General features: G+C 42.1%; 2 protein-coding genes and 1 long non-coding RNA gene across 7 annotated transcripts in view; 2 read left to right on the forward strand and 1 right to left on the reverse strand.

Annotated features, from left to right (window-relative positions):
• LOC133966408 (AMP deaminase 2-like) overlaps positions 1-27,508 on the reverse strand; it is a 36,862-nt gene extending 9,354 nt beyond the window's left edge. Inside the window, exons 1-5 of one of the 5 annotated variants that reach the window (XM_062401347.1) lie at positions 27,426-27,508; positions 27,015-27,069; positions 1,964-2,094; positions 990-1,120; positions 366-434 (exon numbers count right to left, since the gene is read on the reverse strand). In XM_062401347.1, coding sequence (XP_062257331.1) covers positions 366-434; positions 990-1,120; positions 1,964-2,094; positions 27,015-27,024 — 341 coding nt within the window. In that variant the 5' untranslated portion in view covers positions 27,025-27,069; positions 27,426-27,508. Of the gene's footprint in view, positions 1-365; positions 435-989; positions 1,121-1,963; positions 2,095-7,512; positions 7,848-24,082; positions 24,453-27,014; positions 27,070-27,425 lie in introns of those variants that run through there. The other 4 variants (XM_062401364.1, XM_062401333.1, XM_062401356.1 and 1 more) reach the window with 4 other exon arrangements.
• Positions 10,798-13,961, forward strand: LOC133974126 (zinc finger CCHC domain-containing protein 12-like). The gene is made up of 2 exons (XM_062412142.1): positions 10,798-11,149; positions 11,642-13,961. The coding sequence occupies exon 2, from the start codon at positions 12,261-12,263 to the stop codon at positions 13,959-13,961; it is 1,701 nt and encodes a 566-aa protein (XP_062268126.1). The 5' UTR covers positions 10,798-11,149; positions 11,642-12,260.
• Positions 18,892-20,063, forward strand: LOC133966401 (uncharacterized). Its single transcript, XR_009923944.1, has 2 exons — positions 18,892-19,243; positions 19,736-20,063. It is a non-coding gene; the product is annotated as an uncharacterized LOC133966401 (long non-coding RNA).
• Positions 27,509-27,725: the final 217 nt, after the last annotated feature.

Raw genomic sequence — 27,725 nt, forward strand, 5'->3', positions numbered from 1 at the left:
CAACACATACTGTTTGTAAATTAGGTATTTCTGTGAATCAGTTTAGATATCAGTAATATACTAATGCAGTTGCAGATTAGCTGTTTAGGGATTAAAAAGCAAAGGAACAGAAATACTCATTGAACATTTACCAAGTCACCAGCAGGGGGAGGATAAGGTTCATCTCAATATGCTGATAATAACACCAGACCAGAGCTCCTAAATACTGCAAACCTGACACTGATGAATGAACAATATTGATAAATACTAACCAATCAGGTGAGTTGTTGCAGTACGAACAAAATACAAATGGATTCAAAGAAAACAAAGAAACCACAGAGAAAATCACTACACAAGACTTTGATACTGAAGCAGAGCTCACTCACTCTAGGTCTGCCTCACTGTCGATTTTCATGAAGTCCTGTTTGGCGCGGAGCAAGATCTCTGGCTCAAGCCTTGGGGTGATATGCAGCAGCGCAGCAGAGTGTGGGAAAGGCACAGGGAGCAGAGGAGCATCAGAGGAGGTGAGAAAGGTTTAAGCACACAAAGGGAGAGACACCAAATACAGAGAAAACACACACACACACACACACACACACACACACACAAATCACAGAAATTCATACATCAGTTAGTAGTTGTAAACTCTGATTGGTAAACAGAAGCTTGCAGGGGGACATGTCAGATAATCACCCAAACCATTGGCTTAGCAGGGAGCCCGGCGATATAGACCCCTCCTCAGAAACGTTTTTTTGGTAGAAAAAGACCAAACACCAGGACAGGTGCCACCAGCTAGCTAGCCCAGTTAGCTGATGCCAGGGTTAGTTAGCCCACAAACTGGCATTTTGGAAGCTGATAAGCATGTGTGCATGGGTGGAAGCGAGTCTGTGTAAAAGTCTGGAGGCCTTGTGTTTGTCAGGAGTCAAGAAGAGATTTTCTTTAATTGGCCGTGTGTGTATTTGTGCTTGTGTGTGTGTGGGTGTGGGTGTGATGTGTTTGCATTTCCTCACTTGATGTCCTGGCTGATCTGCCGCTCCAGACGGTGCCGCCGCTCCTCGAGCTGTTCGATTGGGCTGTCCTCTGGGAACTCGTACGGAGCACTTCGCATGTCGCTCTCTGCCATGCTGCGTGTGAACAGCTCCTGGTGTCAACATCAATTTGACCATTATTGGTGGCATAAAACAGGAAACAGGTCAATCTCCATGCGTTGGACATATGGAAAACACAGAAATTAACACAAAACCACCTGCTACATTAAAATAAAAATAAAGCCTTTAATGTCTATGGGAGATAATAAACTGGTTTCCGATGATTTGCACAATCAAAAGTAACTATTTGGGGTTTTACAGTTTTGCTGTTTTATATTATTGGGGTTTTTCTGCAGTCAGTAAATAAGTTGACATATAGTATATAAGTTAACTGCTTTGTTATGGATTCATATTTTCATTGATCCTTTGAAACTTTTAAACCTGCCAACTTAATATTTTAAAAGTCATAATAAATACCAGTGGCCTCTGATTGAAATATCTGACCGACAGAAAAGTCCTGACTTCTAAATGAAACAATATGGCAGGTAGCGTAATTTTGTTTAGACCAGCTGTGCCTGGAAGTTGAGGGATGTTGAATTGGGCTGTCGGGGCTTTGCAGGACACTTAATCCTCAGAGCATTTAACATGCTGGGCATCACGAGGGCTGCCAAAAAGAAAGACTCCAAAAAATCCATAACAGAAGCTGCAGAGAGAAACGCTAGGGGGCTGTGGATCAAGAGGGCAGATCTGTTGGCAGCTGCTGCTGGATTGTAATCTCGGGTCTTATCAGCTCTGGATCAATCACCTGAGGAGTGAGTGGGTCTGAGGATAAAAGACCAGTGACTGTATAGGAACATCATGCTGGAGAGGAATGAAGGATTTTGCACGAACTCACGTTTTCGGTTTCTGTAATTTTACTGTTAAGAAATAACATGTGTCTGGTTTTAATTTCCTACCTCTGCAATCTCTTTGTACTTTTCTTCCATGGATGTCCGCAGGTCAATCGGGTAGTGTGTGAGAGAAACAGGCGTCCCTGGCAGGGATCGCTGGGGCTTGAGGGGCTTGGACCCAGATGCACCACACAGATCTGTAAAGCATTTTATGGTGATATCAACACAGTGTCTCTGAAGTGCCCAGTAAAGGCGAAGGCAATGGATTACACATGTTAGAGACCACATCTAAAGTTATTTTCTCTTCTCAGCAACTTATATTCTACAAATGTTTGCTTTAACTGCGGTAGATCTTAAGTTACATGTAGGTTAAGTAATTGTACTTCTGAGTAAGAAATCGATCGATCCATTATCTATATAGCTTATCACTTTGACATTGGGCGAGAGATGGGGTCCCACCTGGACAGGTCGCCATTGAATCGCAGGCTGACATAATGGACTCTAGAAATCATTTGACTCCTGCAGGCACATGGTGTCTATGAGAGAGTTCTGTTTTCCAGGTTAAACGTTTATGTTGTGAGTAGTGATGACAGAATAATCAGGGTGATTGCTGGCTGAGATAAGACAAAGTTGACAATTCTTTATCATTTCACAATCTACGGAAAACCGAGAATGACAGATAAATGACTATGATTTTAACAAACACATCTAAAAGGCCTCAACCACAGGCAGGCCATAGAGAACGTGTTCTCATTATGGAGCAAACTTTGGCCAAGAACCTTTTGTATTCTTCCTTCAGGTTCTTGAACACATTGGCCCATTTTCTTGAAACTAAACAGAAGACATCAGGGACGAAGAAACCAGTTTCAACACAAACAGTCAGCCAAAGTTAAACAAAGTCAAGTGGGGCATGACTACCATTACCTCTCGGGACACTGACTGCAGCTGTAATCTGCAACAGAGCATGAAAATCCTTGTAAATATCCAACAACAGAAGCGGGATTAAGGGAAGACAGCTGCACCAGCAGATACTGTGTCACTTCACTCACACGTGCACACACTTGAAAAACAATTACCCAGACAAACATGTACATGTGACACGTGTTTAAAAACACCTGAGAGTGACAAAGAGGGCCCCCCCCACACACACACACTCCAGACCTGCTGGAAACAGATGACGCCAGCTCCACTCCAGACTAAACACAATAGAGGAGAACGAGCAATAAACGAAATACATCCGTTTCCAGGTGCACAAAGTAAAACCAAGCTCACTGATGTCTGTGTACTTTCCAAACACAGCCATATATTTAACTTTAAGAACTATCATTTAAAAAGTGCCACATTTAAGTACAGACACATAGTAATTCAAAAAACCACCAACGATACTGCTAGTTTGTGCTGGCATGCTTCATACATCGCAGGCAAAGATATGTAACAGTATCAGTTCTCTACATCCACTGTTTGGTCCTGTCATATGAAGAGCCACTAGCGGGAGATACTAGCGATACTCCAGCGAGGCTCCGTTGAGTCGTTTGTTTACTTTGGGGCCGCACTTCGACAGCTGCTCGTGTCTCCTGCTCACGCGCCTTCATAGCCTGATTGTCCTCAACGGTGTGTTTTCGCTTTAAGTGGTGAAACAAGTTTGTTGTTTTTCCACCTTTAGCAGTCACAGTTTTCCTGTCTGTTTTTTTCCACACAATTGATGTAGCTCCTTTTTAGGGAAATTGCTATCGGAGGCTGATACGCTGCTCTCGCTGTCAGGCATGTTTGGGCTTTCAATGTTGTTGTGCCGACCAGGGAACAGAAATGCGTCATGAGTCACTGCGTTGCTATATCATCAATATCGTAATATGACACTTTTTTATTACGTAAAAATGTATACTGGTATTATCATGGATGGTATGATATGGCACAGCAGATAAACTCAAGTATACAGACACACAAACATGTTGTCCCCAGTGTAATACCCATGTAATCCCCTGGCCTATCCACCTCATATGTCTCGTAATCCAGCACCCCTGACTCTATTTATCTCAGTGACACCACTGTACTGGGATGCACAGACCTTCCACAGACTTATCAAAATACAACAGAACTAAGACAACATAGAAAATTAAGAAAAGCTAAATAAAGAAACTGCAAATTCTCTCTGCAGGTCAGGGTCCTATTTGGCAGTCCAAACAGTCCCCTTAAGGAACCTCATGTAATCTCACTGGATCTGCACCAACACACACTCATAAATGTCAGTTGCCTAAATATGATTCCTGAATTGATGGATATTCAAGAAAGTGATAAAAAACCTTGTCCGGATCCCCGCCAAACTTGAATGTTTTTTTTGTTCCATTCTTTCACCAATTTTCATGTACAGCTGCTCTGTACTTTTTGCATAATTCTGCTAAATAATCAAAAAATAAAACAGAAGATCATCAGACAAGCAATTTAATCGAGAGCAAACCATTAAAACAACATGGACCCTGGACATCTGATGAATAACGTGAAGCCATGCAGAAAAATCTTAAGACATAGTCAAAATATGATTCTTTCAGGTTATGAATTGAAGAACAATAAAGATAAATGTCTTTGTGTTGTGAATCAAATCTGTGAGCTATAACTATGAGGCCATGATGAAGTCCAAGTAAAAAAAACACTTGAGTCAAAGTTTAGTCTGTGTCAACATGGGACTCAAAACATAACCTTGTGTATCCTTATTTCCTCTTTTAGGTAGTATTTATATTAAGACTTTTTATAAGAACTTTTGGTTCTGGACAAGAAACTTATGCTATTATATCACTTAAAACACACAATTTACTGCTTGTGTGTTTATTCATATTTCAAAGGGAAATGCATCAAAGCGTCCATCTTAATATTTGAGCTTATTACTTAGGCGGGAGACTAATATTGACAAAGTTCTCCTCTCAGCATTCTCTCACATCCCTGGGACCGGAGTCTGCACACCGCCCACACACAGTGCACCATGGTTTCTTTGAACCCTCCCAGAGAGAGAGTCATCTATTGGGGAGCTGCCTCTGCTCTGTAACGATCAATACGATCCCTCCAGCCCGTCTCGTCCTTTCTGTCCCTCAGGCCGAAAGCAGAACTAGAAGTAGTCCAACACAACATTTTACCAATGAATATTCCTTGACAAGAATTTATATCAATTTGTCAATTTTTATTTAGTCAAATATGATTTAAAAGTGTATTTTGATGCCTGGACACCTTTCACCACCAGCCCCACATTGCTACCATATTATCCCGAACAGGCCTATACTGTGCAAGTCTTTCATTGTGATGATAAACTGGACATTATCTGTAGATGTAATGAGACTTGGCTATGTCTGTTGAGTCCAACAGTGCTTCCTTTACTTTTAAGTTATGTCCCAGATTCATTCAGACATTTATCCTGATATCTGATCAGTGTTTGAGTCATAAAATTAGAGTGTGCTAACTTACACAACTATTCTCAGTGCAGTGTTCAGGAACAATTTTCAGCACAATTATTCAACATCCAAGGTTAACGGATTTTTATTGAATACACCAGGCCTTGCACTGCACTTATTTACATGCATCTCAATCGGTTGTGCTTGGTAAACAAATACCAAAGGAGCAGACAGACCGGTCGGGAAAAATGTCAACATGTTGGAGTCTTCACTGCTTTATTCTTTGCACAGGATTCCAGCCGATGACAGTGAGCAATTCCCCTTCGCCATTGAGTTTGACAGAGCTCCAACAAGTATAACCGTGAGTCTCAGGTTCAGTGCTCAATAGATAATTGATGGTTCTCATTTTCACTGAGGTCTCACCTTGAATCTTTGAAACCTAAATCTAAAAATGGTGGGAAGTTGATATCTCTTGTGGTTTCATGCCGAAAATGGCAAGAAGCCACCATCACATTGTATTTGTGACCTACACTTTGTCTAGGTTTACATTAGACACACACTGACATGTCATAAATTCATGGGCATGTCTAGTATGCCTCGGTGTAAATCCTTCTTCCCTTTTATCCTGTTTCATTATTTGTGTGACTAGGGCAGCTGTCAGAAATATGCATGATGAAGCTTTATAGGTCTTCCTCCAAGCAGCAGAACAGAGCCATTGTCCACATGACCCCGTGGACCTGAAAGGAGAGTGGCCAAAGCCGACCAAGAGCCAAGACAGTACAGAAATAATAGCTTATAATTATTATTATCACGATTCTCTGATAAACATTAAAAAGACTGAATATGTCATAAAGTATGGCAACATTGTTGACATGAAATCATTAAGATTATTGCAAATTCCCATGTACAATCCTTAGAAATTGTGATCCATCAAGCCAAAACAAGAACTTACATAGCTAACTTGTATGTATTAATTACTGCATCATTTAGACATGTAAGCACAAACACAATGAGCTTACATCTGCTAGAATCAAACCACAAAAGAAAATGTAACGAGACAAATAATTAATGGCCGTTCACGAGCCTGAGCGAAAAGTCATTGACAGCCAGTGGTGTGATGAAGCAGTGAAGCATGATGGGCAGAAAGAAAACTGTTGCTGGCATTACACAAATACTCTAGTGTGTGTTTTTGTGAATCGGTCTGTGTTTAACTGATTGTGGCGCCAGTGTTATCTTCTTCTTTACACAATTTCACTTTATTCCCAGAGAGGGAGAGTGATGACACACGCTTCAGACGTTCCCTAGCAACCACAGATGAGAATAAACCTTTACTTTGCGGCCTCATCTCGAGAATACAGTATCAGTACTCATCAGGCTCTGTGGACCTAGAGACACACACAACTTTAACTATTACCCCTTCACTGTAAAGTAAAATGTAATATTTGAGAAGAGGAGTAAATCACTCGTCACTGCCAGCACATACACCAACACGTCAGTCAGCTGTTCATACCCTTATAAACATCAGGAAGGTCAACATGTTCAAGTGGACTTTTAAAACACACTACCCCAGCCCTGTCTGCCTGCTCACACATACGTTACTCAAGATTTTATGTGGAATATTTATTTTCAGTAGCCGCTGTTCAGCAGTTGATGTTCTGCTGCAACAGCAACCTCTCTGGGTTAGTGCACACTGGTGCTTAACGTTTTCCTTATGTTAATGTCTGCGTGTGTGTTTGGCCGAGAAACCCACAGAACGCTCAGTGATGACTCCGCTGGGAAATAACACTGCATCATGCTGAACCTAAACAAACAGCAGCGGGAGGAGAAACCCCCAAGGTTTACTCACTGCAGCAGCCAGACTCAGAAATAAACTATGGACCACAGGAAGCTTTCCTAAGATCAGCATCACAGTGAGAGACCATCATAACAAATGGGTGATGTATTTTTTCACTTCCCCTAACCCTTTATGGTTCCCAGTAACTCCCTCATATTGACATCTCCTCCCAGTCTCTTGTGCAGCTTACTACAGTACACAGCAACTGGGTTGACCGGCACCACGTCTGTCACCATGAGCTTACCAGTGCAGTATTTTTGGAGTGATAAGTACCATGACCAACACAGAACTGGTTAAACTTCTAGCAACGCAGTATTCACAAGAACACACTGTGCGGCACAGGTCAAGTCACAATTCACGATCTAACGGTCGTACTGGTGATCGATCGGCCGATGTTACAGTACCTCTGTGTCCCTGCCTTGTCCCAGTCTCGGTCGCAGTAGCCTTGTCTGAGCTCTTGCGGGATGCTGGGACTTGTAACTAGGCCTGGGACGGTCGATGCACCCTCCCCCGCTGGCACAGGAGAAAATGACAGCAAAGAGAGAGAGAGCGAGAGCGAGAGAGAGAGAGAGAGCAAATAGACAGGATGTGCTCTCGTGCAGCTTTAACAGCAGGATCACACAAGCCCTTCACTCTCTGCACCTCCTGTTGGAACTGTCGCCACCTCCTCTGCGCCGCTCAGACAGTTTCTCCTCTTCTCCTCGGGTTCTCTGTCTCTCAGCTTCTTCCTGAGTCCCACCGGTTCGTGGAGCGTGAGCAGCCCAGCCTCCGAGCCTCCGGGTTTAAATACTGGGCTAGAACGTACCACGTGGCAACAGGAGGGGGCGGTACAGCAGTCCTCCGCTTTAATGCTCTATTGTGCTATAAAATGGATGTGGCCATGCGTCTCTGGCCACTCCCACTTCCTCTCCAACCCCCTCCTCTTGTTCATGAAGACGTCACATGAACGTCGAGCCTCTATGCTGACGTCTTATGTTTATATTTTTTTATGTCATGAACATCAGTGTTAAAAAAGATTGTTTCATATTTCATAGATTCAAACATTCCTAATCATGTATTTAATTATAATAACTTAATTTGCATCCTATTATTTATAAGCTCTATAACACTGTTCTGACTCATTTCTGTTATTTATTTTATTCTGATTAGGGTTGATGAGCCATATGTTTCTGTCTGCTCTTTCTTTCATGATTTAAACAATTATGTATTATATAGATATAAATGATAAAAAGTATCGATAGAAATGTTCTATACTTTTCAGATGTTTAAAATCAGTGTCTGAAAACTAATCACTCGTGCCTGTGAGGTCAACATCTGTATAACTAAGCACATGTAGGTGCTTGGTTATACTGATGTATACAAACACATGTATAATTGTGGGTAAAACTACATTGCAATGTTGCCATTCTCTACAGATCACATGACTCCAGTGGACACTGTTTCCTTCCTTTCTCACATGACTGCTGTATGGCACAAGGAAGGCCTGTTTGCTGTATTTCACAGTGCACGAGAAATCAGCTCTGCCCCTATAATTTAAATTTCTTTGAAGTGACACTTCAATCCGCAAATCGTCCAGGAATTTTATCACATCAAAGTCAAATAAGTATTGACAAACAAAGGACAGCATGAAAGTCATACGCACACATCCAAACTGAAGCCGACAATATAAACTACATTACACACGATTACGAGGAAACTATAATCACCCAGACAATATTGGGCCCAGTTTGAAAGTAGAGCAATATATTCATTTGCAAATTCCACTTCTTAAATCTTGGGAAAGGATCGATTTGTGTATCGTAGTTCAGGAACAGAGAGAGATGTGAAGTTCCTCTCTCCAGTTCTGTGACTGCATTGTAGATGAAACTGGTGAGAAGGTGAGGAATGAACTGAGTTCTTGGTCTGTGTCACACTGTAGTATTTTCCCTATAAGATATAGCGGTTATGACTCTAAGGAGCTAAATAAACTTTCTGTCCCAATCCTGGAATATCTTGGATACTCCACTAACCACAATCAACACCTACCCATTTCCCACAGAGTTTGAAAACAAAGTGACCTAGATACACGATACTCTCATTGCTCTGTCAGTGCAACGAGGACCATGTGGTTGTCACTGTTTCCAAATCCTTTCTGCTGCACACTGTGGGCAGGAGTTTTACTGCCCGGCCGAGGTCTACTGCACCACTGCAAATCAACAATCTATTTCAAGCCTTTCACTTCACAAGACTTCATTTAAAACCCCCAAACAGAGACAGGTCTTTAACACACAGTCAATACTGCATGGTTCAGTGCTTTACATAGCTACACGATGTTAGAGATGAATGCCACTTTTCCATTTAACTCAAATTCCCAACCTAAAAATATGAAGAAATAACAACTAAAAGATACTATTCATTTTTGCAAGCGTTTTTAAAAATTGATTAATGATCATACATGAAAAACAAAAAATGCTGAAACCATAAGAAAATAACTTCTGAAAGCCTTTAGGTACATTGTTCAACTTTCTTAAAATTTCTCAAAAGCACTCAGGAGTGGTCTGTCTGAGTTGTATCAACACATCTCTTTACCAAGAGAATAATCAAAAGCACAGTGAAGGAGCTTTGAACAATTTTTAACTCCCTTTCTCCAAGAAAAACCCCAGAGCTGCTATTATTGTCAAGGCCACGTCAATCACATCTAATCTGAAACCCTGTAAGAAAACTCCCATGTGAATAAACCAGTACAAATGTTTAAACATGAGGCTCAAGGCTTCTCAGCATTCAGATCAACTCTGTGTATGTCTCCTCCAAACCTCCACCAGGAATGTTCTCATAACAGCAAATCCTCCCTGTCGTGCATCACACACAAAAACACACTGAAGGCCCCATATAAACACATCCAAAGACACACGCATCCTGCGTGTGCACACACTGCAAGTCACACACCTCAAACGAAACAAATACAGACACACACATATGCACACACCAATCGTTGGGGGGCCAGTCACCGATCACTGTCAGTGCAGCTCTCACCATATCTGAATATAGCAAAGAGGAGAAGTTTGTCACTTGACACTACCAACATGTAACAATGTAACATGTTGCTAAGCATGCTCGCTTGGTCATTGAGGTGTTCATATCTAGATCCTTGCCCTAAAGGTGTGTCAGGAAGCAAAGCTAGAGGTAATAAAAAGAGCGTTGCCTCATGGAGACATGGGGAGGCCTCTGATAACAATGTCCTGTTACTATGAACTTTGATACAGACTCATATGTATATGCAAACACACCTATGCACAACAGTCTTTACTTAGTGATACTCTGGTCTTCAAGCTCTGATTTAGTGTCTTGTTTGCTTGCTATTATTGCAGTGGAGGGATGCAATAAAGGGTTCAATTCAACTTTGGATACTTTTAACACACTCTGAAGCAGCTATGCAGCTAATGTGTCATTAAAGTACAAATTGAGAATTGCCCTCTGGGAACAAATAAAGCTTTTTGAATGAATTGAATTGAGTTTCAATTCATTGATTGTTTTATCTATGTGTAACCTGTTGGAAAAATAAACCCAACTGTTACTAAATATGTTGGAAGAAAGTGTTACAAATATGAGAAATATGTTAGAAATATGTTCTTTCATTGAGAATAATTTTTATTTAATTTATACATTTATTATTTAATTCATAACTACATTCTTTATTTTTATTCTTCATTTCATTGATCATTTCATTTGATCTCAGAGGTCTTTTTGATTCAGTAGATGGTCCTGTGAAGAAAAACTTTTCAAATTGATTTCATTGGTTCATTTCAGTTTAGCTGAGTTGCTATTGGTTAAGGCAACGCATGTCCCGCCTCCTTCAGGTTAGAGACGCTGCGGTAGTGTGTGGAAAATACACAGAGAGCAGCAGGACGATAATTGAGACACAGAGGTTTTGGAGTGATGAAACTTTAAAAAATACACTTTATATTGTTAAAAGGAGGAACTGTGTAAACAGAGAAAAGTCCGGTGAACCACTGAAGCGACCCTGGGAACATCTTGTGTTTGTTTTATTATTTTATTGTCCCGGTGAGTACTATCTGTATTAGCAAATAGCTCTGTGAATTAGCTTAGCCTCGTGGTGGGTTAGCTACCGAGTGGGTACATAAAGTCACAGTGTTGTGGTATTTTTCTAATGATAGTAAAGGAAAAAGGGAATATGTGTGTAAAATGAGTATGCGTGCATGTTATTTACATTGTATGAACAGAGAAAGACATCATTTAGCTGAGTTTTATGGGTTATGAAGCTATATATTCTGTATATTACTGTGCTGTGGTGTGTATAGGTACGAGGTATCAGTAATCTGAGCATTTAATGGTGAACTGTGAGTGGTCTTATATTAATGGTTTTCTCACTACAAAACAGTGAAGTGGACATTTCATGTGTTAATATTGCGATGCAGCAGTTATCTTTTACCAAGTTAACAGTGAAAAGTTGCATTATACATTGATATTGATAAAATTAAACTGTACAGTTAAGAAAGGTTGAATAGATTTATATCAGTCTGTTATATTATACAGGCTGGGTTTTTTGGATACCCTGAGATCCTGGACCGTGGATTTGGAGTGATTCTCTCCCTGACGAGGGGGATGGCGAGCTACCCGCGTGAGCATTTGGATTGAGGAGGAACCTTTCCATTCTTCATTCTCTGTCCTGCCAGAGTGGTAGGGTTGTGGGGAAGGACTTCCAAGAACTTTCGAATTGAACTATTTCTTTTGGGTAAAACATTTTATTTTATTTAGGGTGCACCCGGTAAAAAAGACATTTCAAATAAGAACAAAAGTAACTGTCGGCAGTGTATGTAAACTGTTTATTTTCTATATATGTTAATACAGTGTTTTGCTTAAATCTACCTGTGTGTTCCTTTTACTCATTGCGGTGTCCAATCTCTTCTTATTACTTTGCCCTGCGAACCTAGTGTGTACTTACCTGTCAAGTGGGTTACACAGTAAAACTTGGCGAGCTAGCCAGGAGAAATTTATGAATTCACATTCATAATCAAATTAAATGGACATCTTTTGAGTAACTGGACTGTGACCGAGTGTATTTGGAAGAGAATTCAACATTTGAGGTATTTTGGTTGTATTAACCCATATCATTTTCAAGTTTATTGACATTTCAGTTTTACCTTGGTTAAACATGGATATTATTTTGACAGAGAGTGTGAAAATCCCAAATGCTGTTTTAGTTAGTGGGTTAACCAACACTGAGGTTGACAATGAAATCTTTGATTTACTCAAGCAATATGGATCTATCGCTAGGATAATCAGAGTACCTAGTGCAGACTCTGAGACCCAGGCAATTGCAGAGTTTGAACATGGCACCGCTGTGAAAGACCTTGAAGCCAACGTCTTACCTTACCGAAGACCATGCACTGACAATCCTGAAGTTATCCACCATGTTCAGAGTCTTGCCAGCGTTTACACAAGTGATGCAGGCACCAGTGCAACAAATACTTACCTTTCTGGGTTGAAAGACTTAGCTAAGTTGAGCGGCAGGGAGTTTGTAGACATCCTTCGTGAGGAGCTGGCTAGGATCAGTAAATCCATTAGAACTCAAACCCCACTTGAGGTCAGTGAAGAGCCTGTGGAAATTGAGCCACCCCTTACACAAAGTGATATCCAAGCTGCAGGCCCTAGCTTTGTCAGTGTCCCCAATGAAGTGAGTCAGGACTCTTACAAACCCCAGACTGGCATCGAGGTCAGAGATTTTCTCTCTCCAAGAGGAGAAAGAACCAGCACTTTCCACTTGCCTTCAGATCAACTCAGCACACCAGAAGTACAGCGTGTTGTGGTTGAGCACATTGTCAAGAGCAGTGAAGTTTCATCTCACATTCAATTTCCTTGTAAACTGAAACAGTTTTCTGGGCGACATCCTCAGCCAAACTTTGAAGTCGACTATGACACGTGGCGCAACAGTGTGGAGTTCTGTTTGCATGACCCATCTATCCCTGACTCCCAAATGGTGAGGAAAATTGTTGAAAGTCTTTTGGCCCCTGCTGCAAACATAGTCAAGTCATTAGGGCCTCAAGCTTCTCCAAAAGAGTACCTGAACTTACTTGATTCTGCTTATGCCACTGTCGAAGATGGGGATGAGCTTTTTGCACGATTCTTGAACATCAATCAAAATGCTGGGGAGAAAGCGTCTGATTACCTGCAGCGACTTCATACAGCATTGAGATATGTGGTAAATAAAGGAGGAATCGCTGCCGGCGACTCTGACAAACAACGTCTCAAGCAATTCTGTCGTGGATGTTGGAATAGTATTCTGATCACCAGTCTTCAGCTTGAACAGCTCAGGAGTAAGCCACCATCTTTTGCAGAGCTCCTGCTCTTACTGCGAACTGAGGAGGACAAACAGGCTAACAAAACCAGCAGAATGAAGCAGCACCTTGGGTTCACAAAGCCAAAAGTCATGTCAAACATGCACGCTGCACACATGTCCTACGACGAGGATATTGTCATGCCACAGAATACAGAGGATGCCTTCTTAAACATGACCAAAGACATACAGAAACAGATTGCTGAACTTCAGGTTCAGGTGGCAAAACTCAGTGCATGTAGTTCAGAGAAACCTGTGAAAAAGAAAACAACAGTAAGTGTAAGACAGAAACAGAAGACAAAAAATACCCAGCCGGAAGGACAACTCCAGCAAATGACTGTGACAGTGAAACCGAAGCCATGGTATTGCTTCAAATGTGGTGAAGATGGCCACATTGCATCTACATGTGATAACATACCCAATCCCAACCTTGTGCAGGCCAAGAGAGCAGAGCTCCGGGAGAAGCAGCGTGCATGGGAAGCTCAGAATGGTTCACTCACCACTCGCCAGTCAAACTAGAACAGGCTTCTGTTGAGGGGAAAATGGAAGCCAAGAAACCACTATATCCCCCATCTACAGGCGAACAAAAACCCATGACTCACAGCCACAGAGTCAAACGACAAAGGGAATTGCCAAAACGTCTTGTAGGCAGCAAGTGTACAGCCAATGTAAATGTGGATGGGGTGGACTGTAGTTGTTTACTAGACACAGGGTCACAGGTCACCACGGTGGGCCAGTCCTTTTATCAGACCCATCTATCTGATCATCCTATCAAGCCCATCAGCAACATCCTTGAAGTAGAGGGAGCAAACGGCCAACCTGTTCCTTACCTGGGTTATATAGAGGTTGACCTCAAGTTCCCTAGAGCCCTTCTTGAGTCAGAGCCTGAAATTTCAACCTTGGCTTTAATCGTTCCTGACCTCCGGTCAAACAGTGGTGTCCCATTGTTGATCGGCACCAACACTTTAGATCCCCTCTATGATCAGTGTTGTGATGAGTTTTCACTTTCCCATAATTCATCCTGCTATGGCTACAGCCAGGTCCTTCGCACACTACAACTGAGGAGAAAACAAGCAACAAGCGGAGAACTCGGCTTTGTGAAGCTCAGAGGAAGGGAACAAGCAGTTCTCCCAGCAAAACAAAGAGTGCTGCTTGAAGGCTATATGTGTGTCAACCTAGTCAACACAGAGAAATGTGCTCTGATTGAACAACCATCAAGATCAACTCTGCCAGGTGGCGTGTTTGTAGACTGTTGTCTCATTTCCTTGCCAGAGCATGGCTCCAACAAATTGCCTGTTCTCCTTAGAAATGAAACTGAACATGACATCATTCTACCTACCAACTGTGTCATTGCAGACCTGACTGTTGCAGATGCTGTAGTGGAGAATCACCTAATTGATGGGGATGGTCAGAAGCATGTTGTTGACTGCTCCACTCATCAAACGGAGACGTGTCCTGGAAAAAGCTTTGACTTTGGGCCCTCTCTACCTGAGAAGTGGAAGGAAAGAGTCACTCTGAAGCTCAACACCTTCTCTGATGTGTTTGCCCAGCATGACCTCGATTTTGGTCATGCGACGAAAATCCAACACCACATCAAGTTGAAAGACGAGACACCCATCAAACAGAGACCCCGTCCAATTCACCCTCGTGATTATGAAGCAGTCAAAAAGCACCTCCAAACCCTTCTTGATGCAGGCGTAATCCGAGAATCAGAGTCCCCATTTTCATCGCCAATTGTGGTGGTGAGAAAGAAGAATGGCGATGTACGCCTATGTGTGGACTATAGAAAGTTAAACTTGCAAACGATAAAAGACTCTTATGCCTTACCAAACTTGGAGGAGTCATTTTCTGCTCTCGCTGGATCCAAGTGGTTTTCAGTGATGGACTTGAAGTCTGGGTACTACCAAATTGAGATGAATGAAAGTGACAAGCCAAAAACTGCCTTTGTGTGCCCCTTTGGATTCTGGGAATTCAACCGGATGCCTCAGGGAGTCACCAATGCACCGAGCACATTTCAACGGCTCATGGAAAAGTGCATGAGTGACATTCATCTGAGGGAGGTCCTGGTCTTCCTTGATGACCTAATAGTGTTTTCGGACACTCTGGAGGAGCATGAGTCTAGGCTCACCCACGTGCTCAACCGTCTCAGGGAATATGGCTTGAGGCTTTCACCTGATAAATGTAAGTTCTTTCAGACTTCAGTGCGTTATTTGGGGCATATTGTGTCCAGCGATGGAGTGAAGACCGACCCTGAAAAGGTTCAAGCCTTGAAAACCTGGCCGGGACCACAGAACTTAAAGGAACTCCAATCCTTCCTCGGATTTTCCGGTTACTACCGGAGATTTGTGAAGGATTATTCAAGGATAGTCAGGCCCTTGACCAAACTCACTGCTGGCTACCCACCACGGCGGAAAGGAGTCAAGATAGGCCTCAGTGATGGGAAATACCTCAACCCAAAAGAGCCTTTTGGTGAACGCTGGGGCACTGAGTGTCAACAAGCCTTTGAGGCGATCATACACAAACTGACATCATCTCCAGTCCTTGGTTACGCAGATCCTAAACTTCCTTACGTGCTCCACACTGATGCCAGCACGACAGGATTAGGAGCTGCTCTATATCAAGAGCAAAACGGGAAACTGCGTGTAATTGCTTATGCCAGTAGAGGACTCTCCTGCAGTGAAGCAAGATATCCAGCGCACAAGCTTGAATTCTTGGCCCTTAAATGGGCCATCACAGAGAAGTTTCATGACTATCTGTATGGAAACTCTTTCACTGTTATCACAGATAACAATCCCTTGACATACCTACTTACCACAGCCAAGCTTGATGCTGCGAGCTACCGTTGGTTAGCTGCGCTCTCAACATTCACTTTTGACATCAAGTATCGAGCTGGCAAGCAGAACATGGATGCTGATGGTCTGTCAAGGAGACATCATGGTGCGCTGGAAAATGATGCCACATCACAAGAGGAAAGCCAAAGGATTGACCAGTTCACTTCTCAGCTACTGACATCAATAAACAAGTTTGAACTGGTGACTCCAGAAATTGTCGAAGCTACTTGTCAAAGGCATACTGTGAAGCAAGATCAAGAGCTCTCACCTTTCCCTGGCTATGTTGACTCACTTGCCATTCATGCAGATGCAATTCCTGCTGTCCTTGAGGAGGATGAGTCACAGGATGGGATCCTAACAGTGCCTAAATACAGTGAGTCTGATCTCATGAAACTGCAAAGAGAAGACCCTGGCATCAGCAGTGTTATCAGTTTGGTGGAATCCGACAACTTACCTGCAGATCACACGGCAGATTCTCCTGAAGAACGGTTGATCCTGAGAGAGTGGAAACGGCTTCAACTGAAGTCAGGCCTTTTGTACAGGACACGGGAGTGTGAGGGACAAACCCTATTTCAGCTGGTACTCCCAGATGTCCTACGGCCTATTGTACTCAGGAATCTCCATGATGACATGGGACATTTAGGGATTGAACGTACCCTTGAACTCACCAGATCACGATTCTACTGGCCAAAGATGGCTGCTGATGTAGAGAGAAAAGTGAAAACATGTGAGCGATGTGTTCGAAGGAAGACCCAACCGGACAAGGCTGCCCCACTCGTGAACATCAAAACAACTAGACCAATGGAGTTGGTCTGTATGGATTTCCTTTCACTAGAGCCAGACAGCCACAACACTAAGGACATCCTCGTTATTACGGATCATTTCACTAAATATGCCGTAGCCATCCCTACCAGAGATCAGAAAGCTAGTACCGTCGCTAAAACCTTATGGGAACACTTCTTGGGCCATTATGGTTTTCCTGAACGCCTTCACAGCGACCAGGGTAGGGACTTTGAGTCTCATACCATCAAGGAGCTATGTGCATTGGCAGGTATTCGTAAGGTGAGGACAAGCCCTTACCATCCCAGGGGAAACCCTGTTGAACGGTATAACCGAACACTCCTCAGCATGCTAGGCACTCTGAAAGACAAAGAGAAGATACAGTGGCGAGACCATGTCAAACCTCTCACTCATGCTTACAATTGCACCCGAAATGATGTGACCGGGTTCTCCCCATATGAGTTAATGTTTGGGAGACAACCCCGGTTACCCATAGACTTAGCCTTTGGATTGCCAGTCAAGGGAAAAGAGTCCAGTTCACATTCTCAGTATGTAAGGAACCTGAAATCTCACCTGGAAGAAAGTTATCAGGTTGCCATCGAAAACTCTCGCAAGGTTGCAGAGAAAAACAAGAGGCGATTCGATAGAGTTGTCAGAGAATCTACATTGGCTGTCGGGGATAGAGTCCTGGTCCGTAACCTCAGCCTCCGGAACAAACATAAACTGGCCGATCGTTGGGAGCCAATGATCTATGTGGTTACCAAGCAGATGGGAGACTTACCTGTCTACTCTGTGAAACCAGAAAAGGAGGAAGGTCCACTACGTACGCTACACAGAGACCTTTTACTTCCATGTGGATTTCTTCCTGAAACTGAGAGAGAGGAACAAAAGATGAAAAGCAGTCCAAAGAGACCTCGAACAAGGCAGCAAAGTGCCATCCAACAAGATGAAGAACCCTTTGCTTCAGACGATGATGACAAGTTTGAAAGCTGGAATGCAACTGCTGCCTTACCAGATGTCAAAGACAGGAGGTTTGTCAAAGTGTATGATATACCAAGACACAATCCATCACCCGCCCTGGGTAATCATAGTCAAAGCCCTGTAACACCTCACCCATATCAGGTCAATGCGGATTCAGACCCAGGAGCTGTAAGGCCAAGTGCTGTCCTTCAGTCTGAAAAGGAAATAGAAAACTTACCTGAAAAGGAAACAGAAAATCCATCTGAGAAGGAAAAAGCAAACTTACCTGGGATGGAAAATCAAAATGTACCTGAAAAGGAAACTCATAACTTACCTGGAGACCTACCTGATACTAGTTCAGAACCTGTGGAAGAAAGTCTTATGGAACCGGAAGCTAAAGATCATACAGAGGCAGAGATACCAACTCAAGAAGAGACAGAGGAACAAACAGAAGCAGACATTACTGTCAGAAGATCACTCAGACAACGTGAGCCATCACGTAGGTTCCATTACCCTGAGTTGGGGAATCCCCTAGTTTCTGTTGTTACTTCCTTGTTTCAAGGATTGAGTACCGCCTTCACCAATTCTCTTAATAACAATACCAGTAGAGATTGGTTAACAAACATTCCTTTGGAAGTGGCAGAATCAGTAGTTACCCAGCAGCCCTTTGTGCATGCAACGGGACGTGCATACATTTAAGGGGGGAGTGTGTAACCTGTTGGAAAAATAAACCCAACTGTTACTAAATATGTTGGAAGAAAGTGTTACAAATATGAGAAATATGTTAGAAATATGTTCTTTCATTGAGAATAATTTTTATTTAATTTATACATTTATTATTTAATTCATAACTACATTCTTTATTTTTATTCTTCATTTCATTGATCATTTCATTTGATCTCAGAGGTCTTTTTGATTCAGTAGATGGTCCTGTGAAGAAAAACTTTTCAAATTGATTTCATTGGTTCATTTCAGTTTAGCTGAGTTGCTATTGGTTAAGGCAACGCATGTCCCGCCTCCTTCAGGTTAGAGACGCTGCGGTAGTGTGTGGAAAATACACAGAGAGCAGCAGGACGATAATTGAGACACAGAGGTTTTGGAGTGATGAAACTTTAAAAAATACACTTTATATTGTTAAAAGGAGGAACTGTGTAAACAGAGAAAAGTCCGGTGAACCACTGAAGCGACCCTGGGAACATCTTGTGTTTGTTTTATTATTTTATTGTCCCGGTGAGTACTATCTGTATTAGCAAATAGCTCTGTGAATTAGCTTAGCCTCGTGGTGGGTTAGCTACCGAGTGGGTACATAAAGTCACAGTGTTGTGGTATTTTTCTAATGATAGTAAAGGAAAAAGGGAATATGTGTGTAAAATGAGTATGCGTGCATGTTATTTACATTGTATGAACAGAGAAAGACATCATTTAGCTGAGTTTTATGGGTTATGAAGCTATATATTCTGTATATTACTGTGCTGTGGTGTGTATAGGTACGAGGTATCAGTAATCTGAGCATTTAATGGTGAACTGTGAGTGGTCTTATATTAATGGTTTTCTCACTACAAAACAGTGAAGTGGACATTTCATGTGTTAATATTGCGATGCAGCAGTTATCTTTTACCAAGTTAACAGTGAAAAGTTGCATTATACATTGATATTGATAAAATTAAACTGTACAGTTAAGAAAGGTTGAATAGATTTATATCAGTCTGTTATATTATACAGGCTGGGTTTTTTGGATACCCTGAGATCCTGGACCGTGGATTTGGAGTGATTCTCTCCCTGACGAGGGGGATGGCGAGCTACCCGCGTGAGCATTTGGATTGAGGAGGAACCTTTCCATTCTTCATTCTCTGTCCTGCCAGAGTGGTAGGGTTGTGGGGAAGGACTTCCAAGAACTTTCGAATTGAACTATTTCTTTTGGGTAAAACATTTTATTTTATTTAGGGTGCACCCGGTAAAAAAGACATTTCAAATAAGAACAAAAGTAACTGTCGGCAGTGTATGTAAACTGTTTATTTTCTATATATGTTAATACAGTGTTTTGCTTAAATCTACCTGTGTGTTCCTTTTACTCATTGCGGTGTCCAATCTCTTCTTATTACTTTGCCCTGCGAACCTAGTGTGTACTTACCTGTCAAGTGGGTTACATATGCAAAGTCAAGCGTGACTGGATTGACCCACAGTTCACCTCACCCACCTCCGTCCTCTGAGTGTGTGTCTTTGGACAGCATGTATGTGCAATGCATGTCATTTCTGAAAAGGGAAAATACGAACTGGGATGTAATTAAATGAACAGGGGGCCGGTGGACGAGTGATCAATGAGGTGAAAGCAAAAAACAAATCCAGTCAGGGACCAATAATCAGCTGACGCTGGTTCACCTGCCATCAAATGAAGTGGATTATGTGAAGACGGATCTACATTACATGTGATCATCAGAGTGGAGAGGGAGCAAAGCAGCGTAACTGTATCGCAGCAATGAAATAGGAGCCATGATAACATTGTGTATGAGTCCAGTCTGCCAGCCTGCAAATCACCCCTGTGGGAAATGGTGTGTCCACCTGTCTAATGTTGAATCTATAGCTGCCCTGTGTGTGTGTGTGTGTGTGTGTGTGTGTGTGTGTGTGTGTGTGTGTGCGGTGACGGTTAAAGGACAGATAAGTGGCCTTGCTAACTATCTGGTCCCATCAAGTAACAACAGGCCCAGCTGTTGGTGAGATAGCTTTCAAGGCCTTAGTTCCTGGTGCTCCAAAATCCCTTTTCCAGAGCTGACACACTAGCTCTGCTATATGGGAAGCGGCTAACCTATACTTAGCTGGAGAAGAGCTGTGGAATTTTCCACTCAAACACAAAGACAACAAATCCTCAGTCATGTCTGACTGCAGAACAGCCGAGGAACTGAGACACTGCCAACGCGCAACTTGTTTAAGACTGATGGTCTGGCCTTACACAGCATCTTTGTGCCACATACTCCCTCTAGTGGTAAGACGGAAAAGTGCTACTATGGAAATGTACCGCAGAAAAGCATGTCATTAGACAATTAACTAATATATATCCACGAACAATTTAAGATATAATGGAAAAAATAAAAATTCCCCATAGATACACTGGTCTAACCGTTTTCACACAAGGTTCATAGACATCTTCCTTTTACAAAAGTCATTAGTGCCATACCTTAGTTGAAGTTAGTCCCAAATATGTCTTCACTGGCTCGATATTAATAATATGGTTCAACTGCACAAGCACCGACGATCTGCTTGGACTCTCAATGGTAAAGCCCAAAACTCCACAGCTGTAGCCTTTCAGCAGTTATACCTTCAATGTGATATAACACTTACAACCACAGCTCTGAGGGTATGTGGCCCAGGGCAGGGATTGCTACCTTGTCACATGTTTCTTTTTGTGTGTGTGTGTGTGTGTGTGTGTGTGTATGTGGGGGGGTCTAGTTGTGCAGGGTAAAGTCCATATGGAAACATTGTGTAGATGTGCTAATGATTCAGTGGTGAGTGTGACAAAGCTCAGTGGGTGCAACAGAACAGAGCACATACGATGTGATGATGCAAATCATGAGACAGAACAGACACTTAAAGTCCAAGAAGGGAAGCCATGACAGAGGAATGCAACGACAGGAGACAGAATATCTGGTTAATAATGAACCAGAACAAGATGGGGCTCAGGTAGTGGAGCGAGTCAGTCCACTGCAGATGGTACAGAGCTGACAGACCAATGCAGAGCTGGCTGTTTCAGGACCGACCCCACTGATCAGTCACGTGACTGTGGGGTGATATGGTTCATGATCCATATTAATGTTATCAAGTTCATGGTTACATTGTTAAATCAGCATCAGCCCCATATCGGTCCGGCTCTTGTGTCTTGTAACAAGTTTTTGCATTGAATTGTACATCTCCCAAATACTGAATGCTCGAGTCAGGGGCAAATTGTGATTGCACACAAATTGCACATGTCAGAGAGCCTTCTTCTCTACACATTATTATTACTAATCCACAGTGGCTCATCTATGTAATGATGCAGGATACCAGGTCTGTGCACGTTACTGAGTTGCGAGCCAACTCAAAATGAACAAAAATATGTTCCAGCAGAACATCTGACAAGCTAGACTATCAGGCTTAGATAAATGTGCTCACTGCCCACGGTATAGTGTTAAATCAAAGACCAAGTTAGTAATGAAGGTTAGAGCCTCTGCATCTGATCAGATCCCAAAGGAAAGCGAAGCATTGATTTACGCTGGAGAAAGGAACTCCCTTTCACCTCCCTGGAAGACACTTTAATAGCGTCTATATATCACGTCATATACTTTCGCCTGCACAGCGATGCAATTACATATTCTGCTTCATCTGATGCCATGAGGGTCCATTGGGGGAGAGCAGCCTGCAGCCAGAGACAGATTCCTGCAGATGAGAAAACTGACTGAGCTTCTATCAATGTTTCCACCAGTAAATCCAAAGCTACACTTAAAAAAAGAGATCTGTCACAAATAAATAATAATAATATATTTGGACAAAAATGTAACTTCTGAGGTTCTTGAAAAGACAGATGCCACGGAGCCTAGCTATTCCCGGTGATGCTGCAAGACGTAACAGAGGAAATGTTGAAGCCTCCAGTTCATTGGTTCAAACACAAACAGCTCGAGTTGCATCAACGGTGGATTTTTCTACTGCGGCAATTTGGCATCAAGAATGCGAATAGGAACGGTGTGGTCAGATGGTGGAACTATAATGGGAAGCCTACATGTGGCTCTTATGATGGACTTGGAGTGCAGAGGGCTCAGCCAAGCGACTAATTGAGAGGACTTAAATGACTGCATGGATGGAGAGACCTCTAAGTTATTTATGACTGCAGCAAAGACAGGCTTTCTCAGCAAATACAATATACTGTGTGTCGACGCGAGTTACTGCTGGAGATCTGCTGTAGCATCCGTCCAAGCCCTCAACGTTTGTGCCACTCTGTGGCTGCAGCTTCAGAGACCTGTTAGTTAGAGCTTCAAAAGGTGATCACAGAGCTAGCATTATTTGTCCCGACTCCTATCACGCTGAAAAGTCCATCAAACACCCTGTCAACTGACACTAGCGTAACATTGAATGCAATACTCCACCATATCCCAGAGAGAGGTGAAGGCCTGTTACTATACTGATTAAAATATGTTCTATCAATGTCAACAGCACGCAAAACTTAATAAGCCATAATTATCCTGTAACTAATAACCATAATTATATTTGCATGTTATAAAAGTAGCTAAATCCAAATGTTCAAATTGGCATCTGGAAACTATTTAGAAATTTTGTGACGAGCTCTAAATTGTCTTAATTTAACACAAATTTGCAATGGTTGTCATATATGAGATGTTGATGATGAAAATTATAGGGTTTATAAAATGCTAATAAGCCTTTGCTGAAGTAGCAAACATCAAGACTCAGATCTACCACTGACATCATAATATATTCTTCAACGTCACTGCATATTCTCCTGACCAAAAAGTACGAGGACATTTTCATCACGATGACACGAATGAAGATAAAACGAGCCCCCTTTTCAGTCTGAACCAAGCTGATAAGAAAAGGAGAGTCCATCACCAGTAGATTCCTGATAAACAGGAAGGAACAGGGGCCAAATCAAGGGGTGAGCATCTCACGTCTACTTTAGAGAGAGCTGATCTTTTAAAGTCATTTATCAAATTAAAATGCTAAATATTTTTAAGTCATCAGTAGCAACTGATTAGGAAATTGGTTTTATGTTGTTTAATCAAGAAAGATAATATTAACAGTAATTATGAATAGATAAGCACAGTTTCTGAGTATTATTTGAAAAAAACGACATGTGCATTACAATTACAGTTTCACGCTCAATGCTAAATAAATACAACAAAGCTTTAAACCAAAACGTACACAAACTAAAGTTGTAGCAATATCTTTAAACTCAGTGTTATTGCTCATTGTGGACTAGCATCAATTCTTAAATATCACAACAAAAGCATCTGTGTAATTTCCTGAACCTTCATTCATGCAATAAGCGTTATCTCTCTCTTTCTAAGGGATCCACTCACACCCACTCACCAGGAATGGTGGTGCTCTGCAGACTCCCCCTTTTGCGAAACGGGGATTTAGGTTTAGGCTTCCCTTGTCCATTGGAGGTGGAGGAAGAGGATGACATCTTGCCAGTTGTGCTCTTGCTATCACTGGAGCAGTAAGAGTCAGAGCGGCGCAGTGGCCAGCAGAGGGAGGGAGGGGCTCTAATGCTGGAGCTCTGTCTCATGGTGGGGCAGAGGGGAGGCAGGAACCATACTGGGCTGGAAGACGCTCCACTGCAGAGCTGGCTCCTCCTCCCAGCCAACCGCAGATCGGCCGGCGTGCTGCACAGTGACGAGCGGAGAGGCAGCCTGAGGCTTCCCCAGCCCCTGCTGAGGGCCATCCTCCTTGGTTGCCCTAGCAACCTGGGCACAAGCCTCGTGTAGCCAATGCAGTGAAAAGCAGCCACAGAGGAGGGCGTCGCAGATCAAAGTGTGTAACTAGCATCACAGCAAGCGAGCCTCAACGCTGACTACACCCCGCCAGCTGAGTGCCAAGGTGAGCGAAGGACAAAAGTTGTTTCCACTTATCTAAAAATAGCAATCAGATCCTGTGATTGTGTGTTCAGCCAAAGGAGAACAAACACAGTGGATCCCAGATGATAAGTGACGAAAAAAGGCAAAGAATAAGCAATGGCCGGTGTGGATAAGCAGTGAAAGCAGATAAGCGTGTGAGCTGACTGGTGAACTCCCAATGTTCTTTGCTGGAAAACTCTGAGGGGAGACAGAGTGAGCCTAAACACACAAAGGACAGACCCGCCTGACATAAAGTATTATAAATAGTGACAACCAATGCCCAGCGAGCGGCAACCCCTGTAAGGAGTACAGCACGCTCACTTCTCTCTTTCATCTAGTTCCTGTAGTGAAGGAACATTTATAATTGTCAATACACACTACCATATACAAGTAGAGAAACCACACACACTTCCAAAAGTTAGCAGACCCCGATCAAAACAACTAAAAGGGGATATTTGCTTGTCCTGACACATCTTCATTTTGTGCCACTGACACGTCATATTAAACAAACTCATATCAAACTCTATGAACGGGTCATCCAACATGTTCTTGTCTGGGTTCTTATAAGCACTTATCTGGCTTTTCAAAATACAACATTTTTTCATTCGATTTCCAGGGGCATACATTAAATAAAATGTTGTTTATGAATCTATATTTTAAAACTGTATTGCTTCTAATATTTATTACTGATTTTGGAAGACCAGTCTGGTGAATATCTCAAAAGTGAGTTCCAGAGCATTTGGATTCCATTACTACACAGAGAAGTCATAAACATGTGTAAAGACCCCCATCTAGTGGTAGAAGAAAATATGGTCTCCTCTGAGAACAAGATTTCTGTTACATCATCATCTACATCTCCTCAGCACTAAAAAATGTCTATTCATGCATTTTTTCAGCTATCATCCTCTGACAAAACAACTAGGACTTCACGGAAGTAACAAAGCAGATTATGATGTTAAGACACACAGTTATGTTAGCTTTCCTATGATCAATCTGAGAAACACAACAATCTATAACTATAGTTATTCTTATTAATAAAAGATCTGCAACTTGCCAAGAGATTACATCTTGTTGGCAACAGACAAAAGTGTTTGAAGTCCAAATCTTTCTTTGCCAACTTTGATAAAGTCTCGTTTCTGCATGTCTCCAGCTTCTTCTGAAATCTGACCTGCTTTGTGAGGAAGTTGACTCACACCATCTGGTGCAGTAACAGCAGAAAATGATAATAACGGAGGCTTACTTTAGTCTAAAAGCAAAAAAACATCACTACCCCATAAAGATAAAACGAGAAACGTTACCCTGAAAGACGAGGCGATTATTCCTCCCTGATAGTTATGGTATTTGCCTCTGCTGCTTAAGCTCTCTGTCAGCAAACCCCTTAGGTAAGAACGAGACCACTGTGCATATAACCAGCTGCTTGTAACTTCTTTCATTCCTTGGAAAGTTAAGGAATTCAGTTATTTAATTGCTGTAACCCGAAAAAATTGCTTATTCTTTCTTTCCATCTAAAGCCATCTCAGAAGTAATGCATAAAGAATAAAACTGCATCAAACCAAATAGAACAAGGTATATTTTTCACTAATAAGATTAAACCGCACACAACCTGCATACAGATGTTGTCTTTACCAAGCCTATGCATAAGAATAAATATGTATCGTTGCAGCATATTGCAACAACAAAAAAGTGATTGCATCTATTATCAAGGCTTCTGCTAATCGCCAAACACTAAGGGAGGAAGGGGATTTGTGATGAACTCCTGCACCCAACTGTTTCTAAACAGGAAAGTTTCCAACAAAAACCTGAGACCTGTGCATGGTGGCATTGTTCTACTGTAACACTGAAAATGAATAAACACAATAAAGATCGTAAAGTTAGGGCGCCAAAATAAAACAATATACATTATTATAGCAGAAGAAAATCAATCTACTTCAGACTTTTATCAAGTCTTTGTCATTTTCTGCCTTTCCAGCCCTCGGCCTGTTATTGTTTCTTGGGGGAAACGAAAGTGACTAACAATGATCAAATGTGGGTGTTTATAGCTTCACATTAAATGATTGTCTCTAAACTTTGGTTTACATGATTCGCAGGTAATACAAACAATGTCCTTACTTTTTTTTAATCGTTTAAATGAGTTTTTTGAAATGATTTTCTCTGTCAGTTCAGGGCAGTTAACTGATTCTTGACCCGCTTGTTATTGTTATGCTCTTGTGTCTCTTATTTTTTTTTTAACTCGGGATCAACAAAGTATCTTCCTATCCATCTATCCATCTATCTATGTGATGATGCTGCGTCACTCAGTCCTGCTGTGGCTCAGACTGTGGTTGTGTTGTTGTTTTGTGACACTGACTCAGTGTGTGTGTGTTTAGTGATGGTTGACAGATGTTAGTACCGTGTGGTTCACTCACCACCAGACATGTTGAGGAGCAGCTCGTTGCAGGTGCACACAGGAGAGATGTCCGCCTGAAAACACACAGTGACAACAACACTGAACTGTGAGTTTGTGTTAGTCCGTTAGCTACTAAGCTAGCCAGCTGAACCACGGAGCTTCCTCCTCGACAGTTTCCTTATTGTTTCTGTGAAGTTCAACACAAGCGGCTATTGTTTATTTTCACATAGCTAACACGCTTCTCCTTAGCTGAAGTTACACCGACTAGTTAGTTAGATAGTTAGCTGTTCACTAGCGTTCGTTAAACATGTGACAGTGAAACGTCAACAGTAAGTCACTTGATTAGTCAGTTATAATATCGGTCAACTCGATGAACTAACTAATAAACATTAGTGAAAGTTAGCCTGAGCTAACAAAGCGTCGTTTTCACCTTTCGCTCAGCTGCGCAGGTTTTTGTTTGAATTTTGTTTTGACGTAAATTCAGTTTTTTCACAAAACTCTGAGAGGCGCCGCCTGCTGTGTCCAGAGGTGAACACACAACACACACACACACACACACACACACACACACACACACACACACACACACACACACAGAGTGTGTGAGACAAAGTTCAGTGAGGCTTGCTAAAGTCACAGTCTCCTATAACTGCAGTTTAGTGGTTTTATAAATAAGTGACAGTAAAGGTCCAATTCTATCTGTCCCCTTTATATCCCAACATGCTTATTA

The sequence above is a fragment of the Platichthys flesus genome, chromosome 2 (genome assembly GCF_949316205.1).
Source record: "Platichthys flesus chromosome 2, fPlaFle2.1, whole genome shotgun sequence".
Taxonomy (NCBI): Eukaryota; Metazoa; Chordata; class Actinopteri; order Pleuronectiformes; family Pleuronectidae; genus Platichthys; species Platichthys flesus.

What these genes read in the sequence shown, in the direction of transcription:
- LOC133974126 (XM_062412142.1), top strand. Translation starts at nt 12,261, where the DNA reads ATGGATATTATTTTGACAGAGAGTGTGAAAATCCCAAATGCTGTTTTA.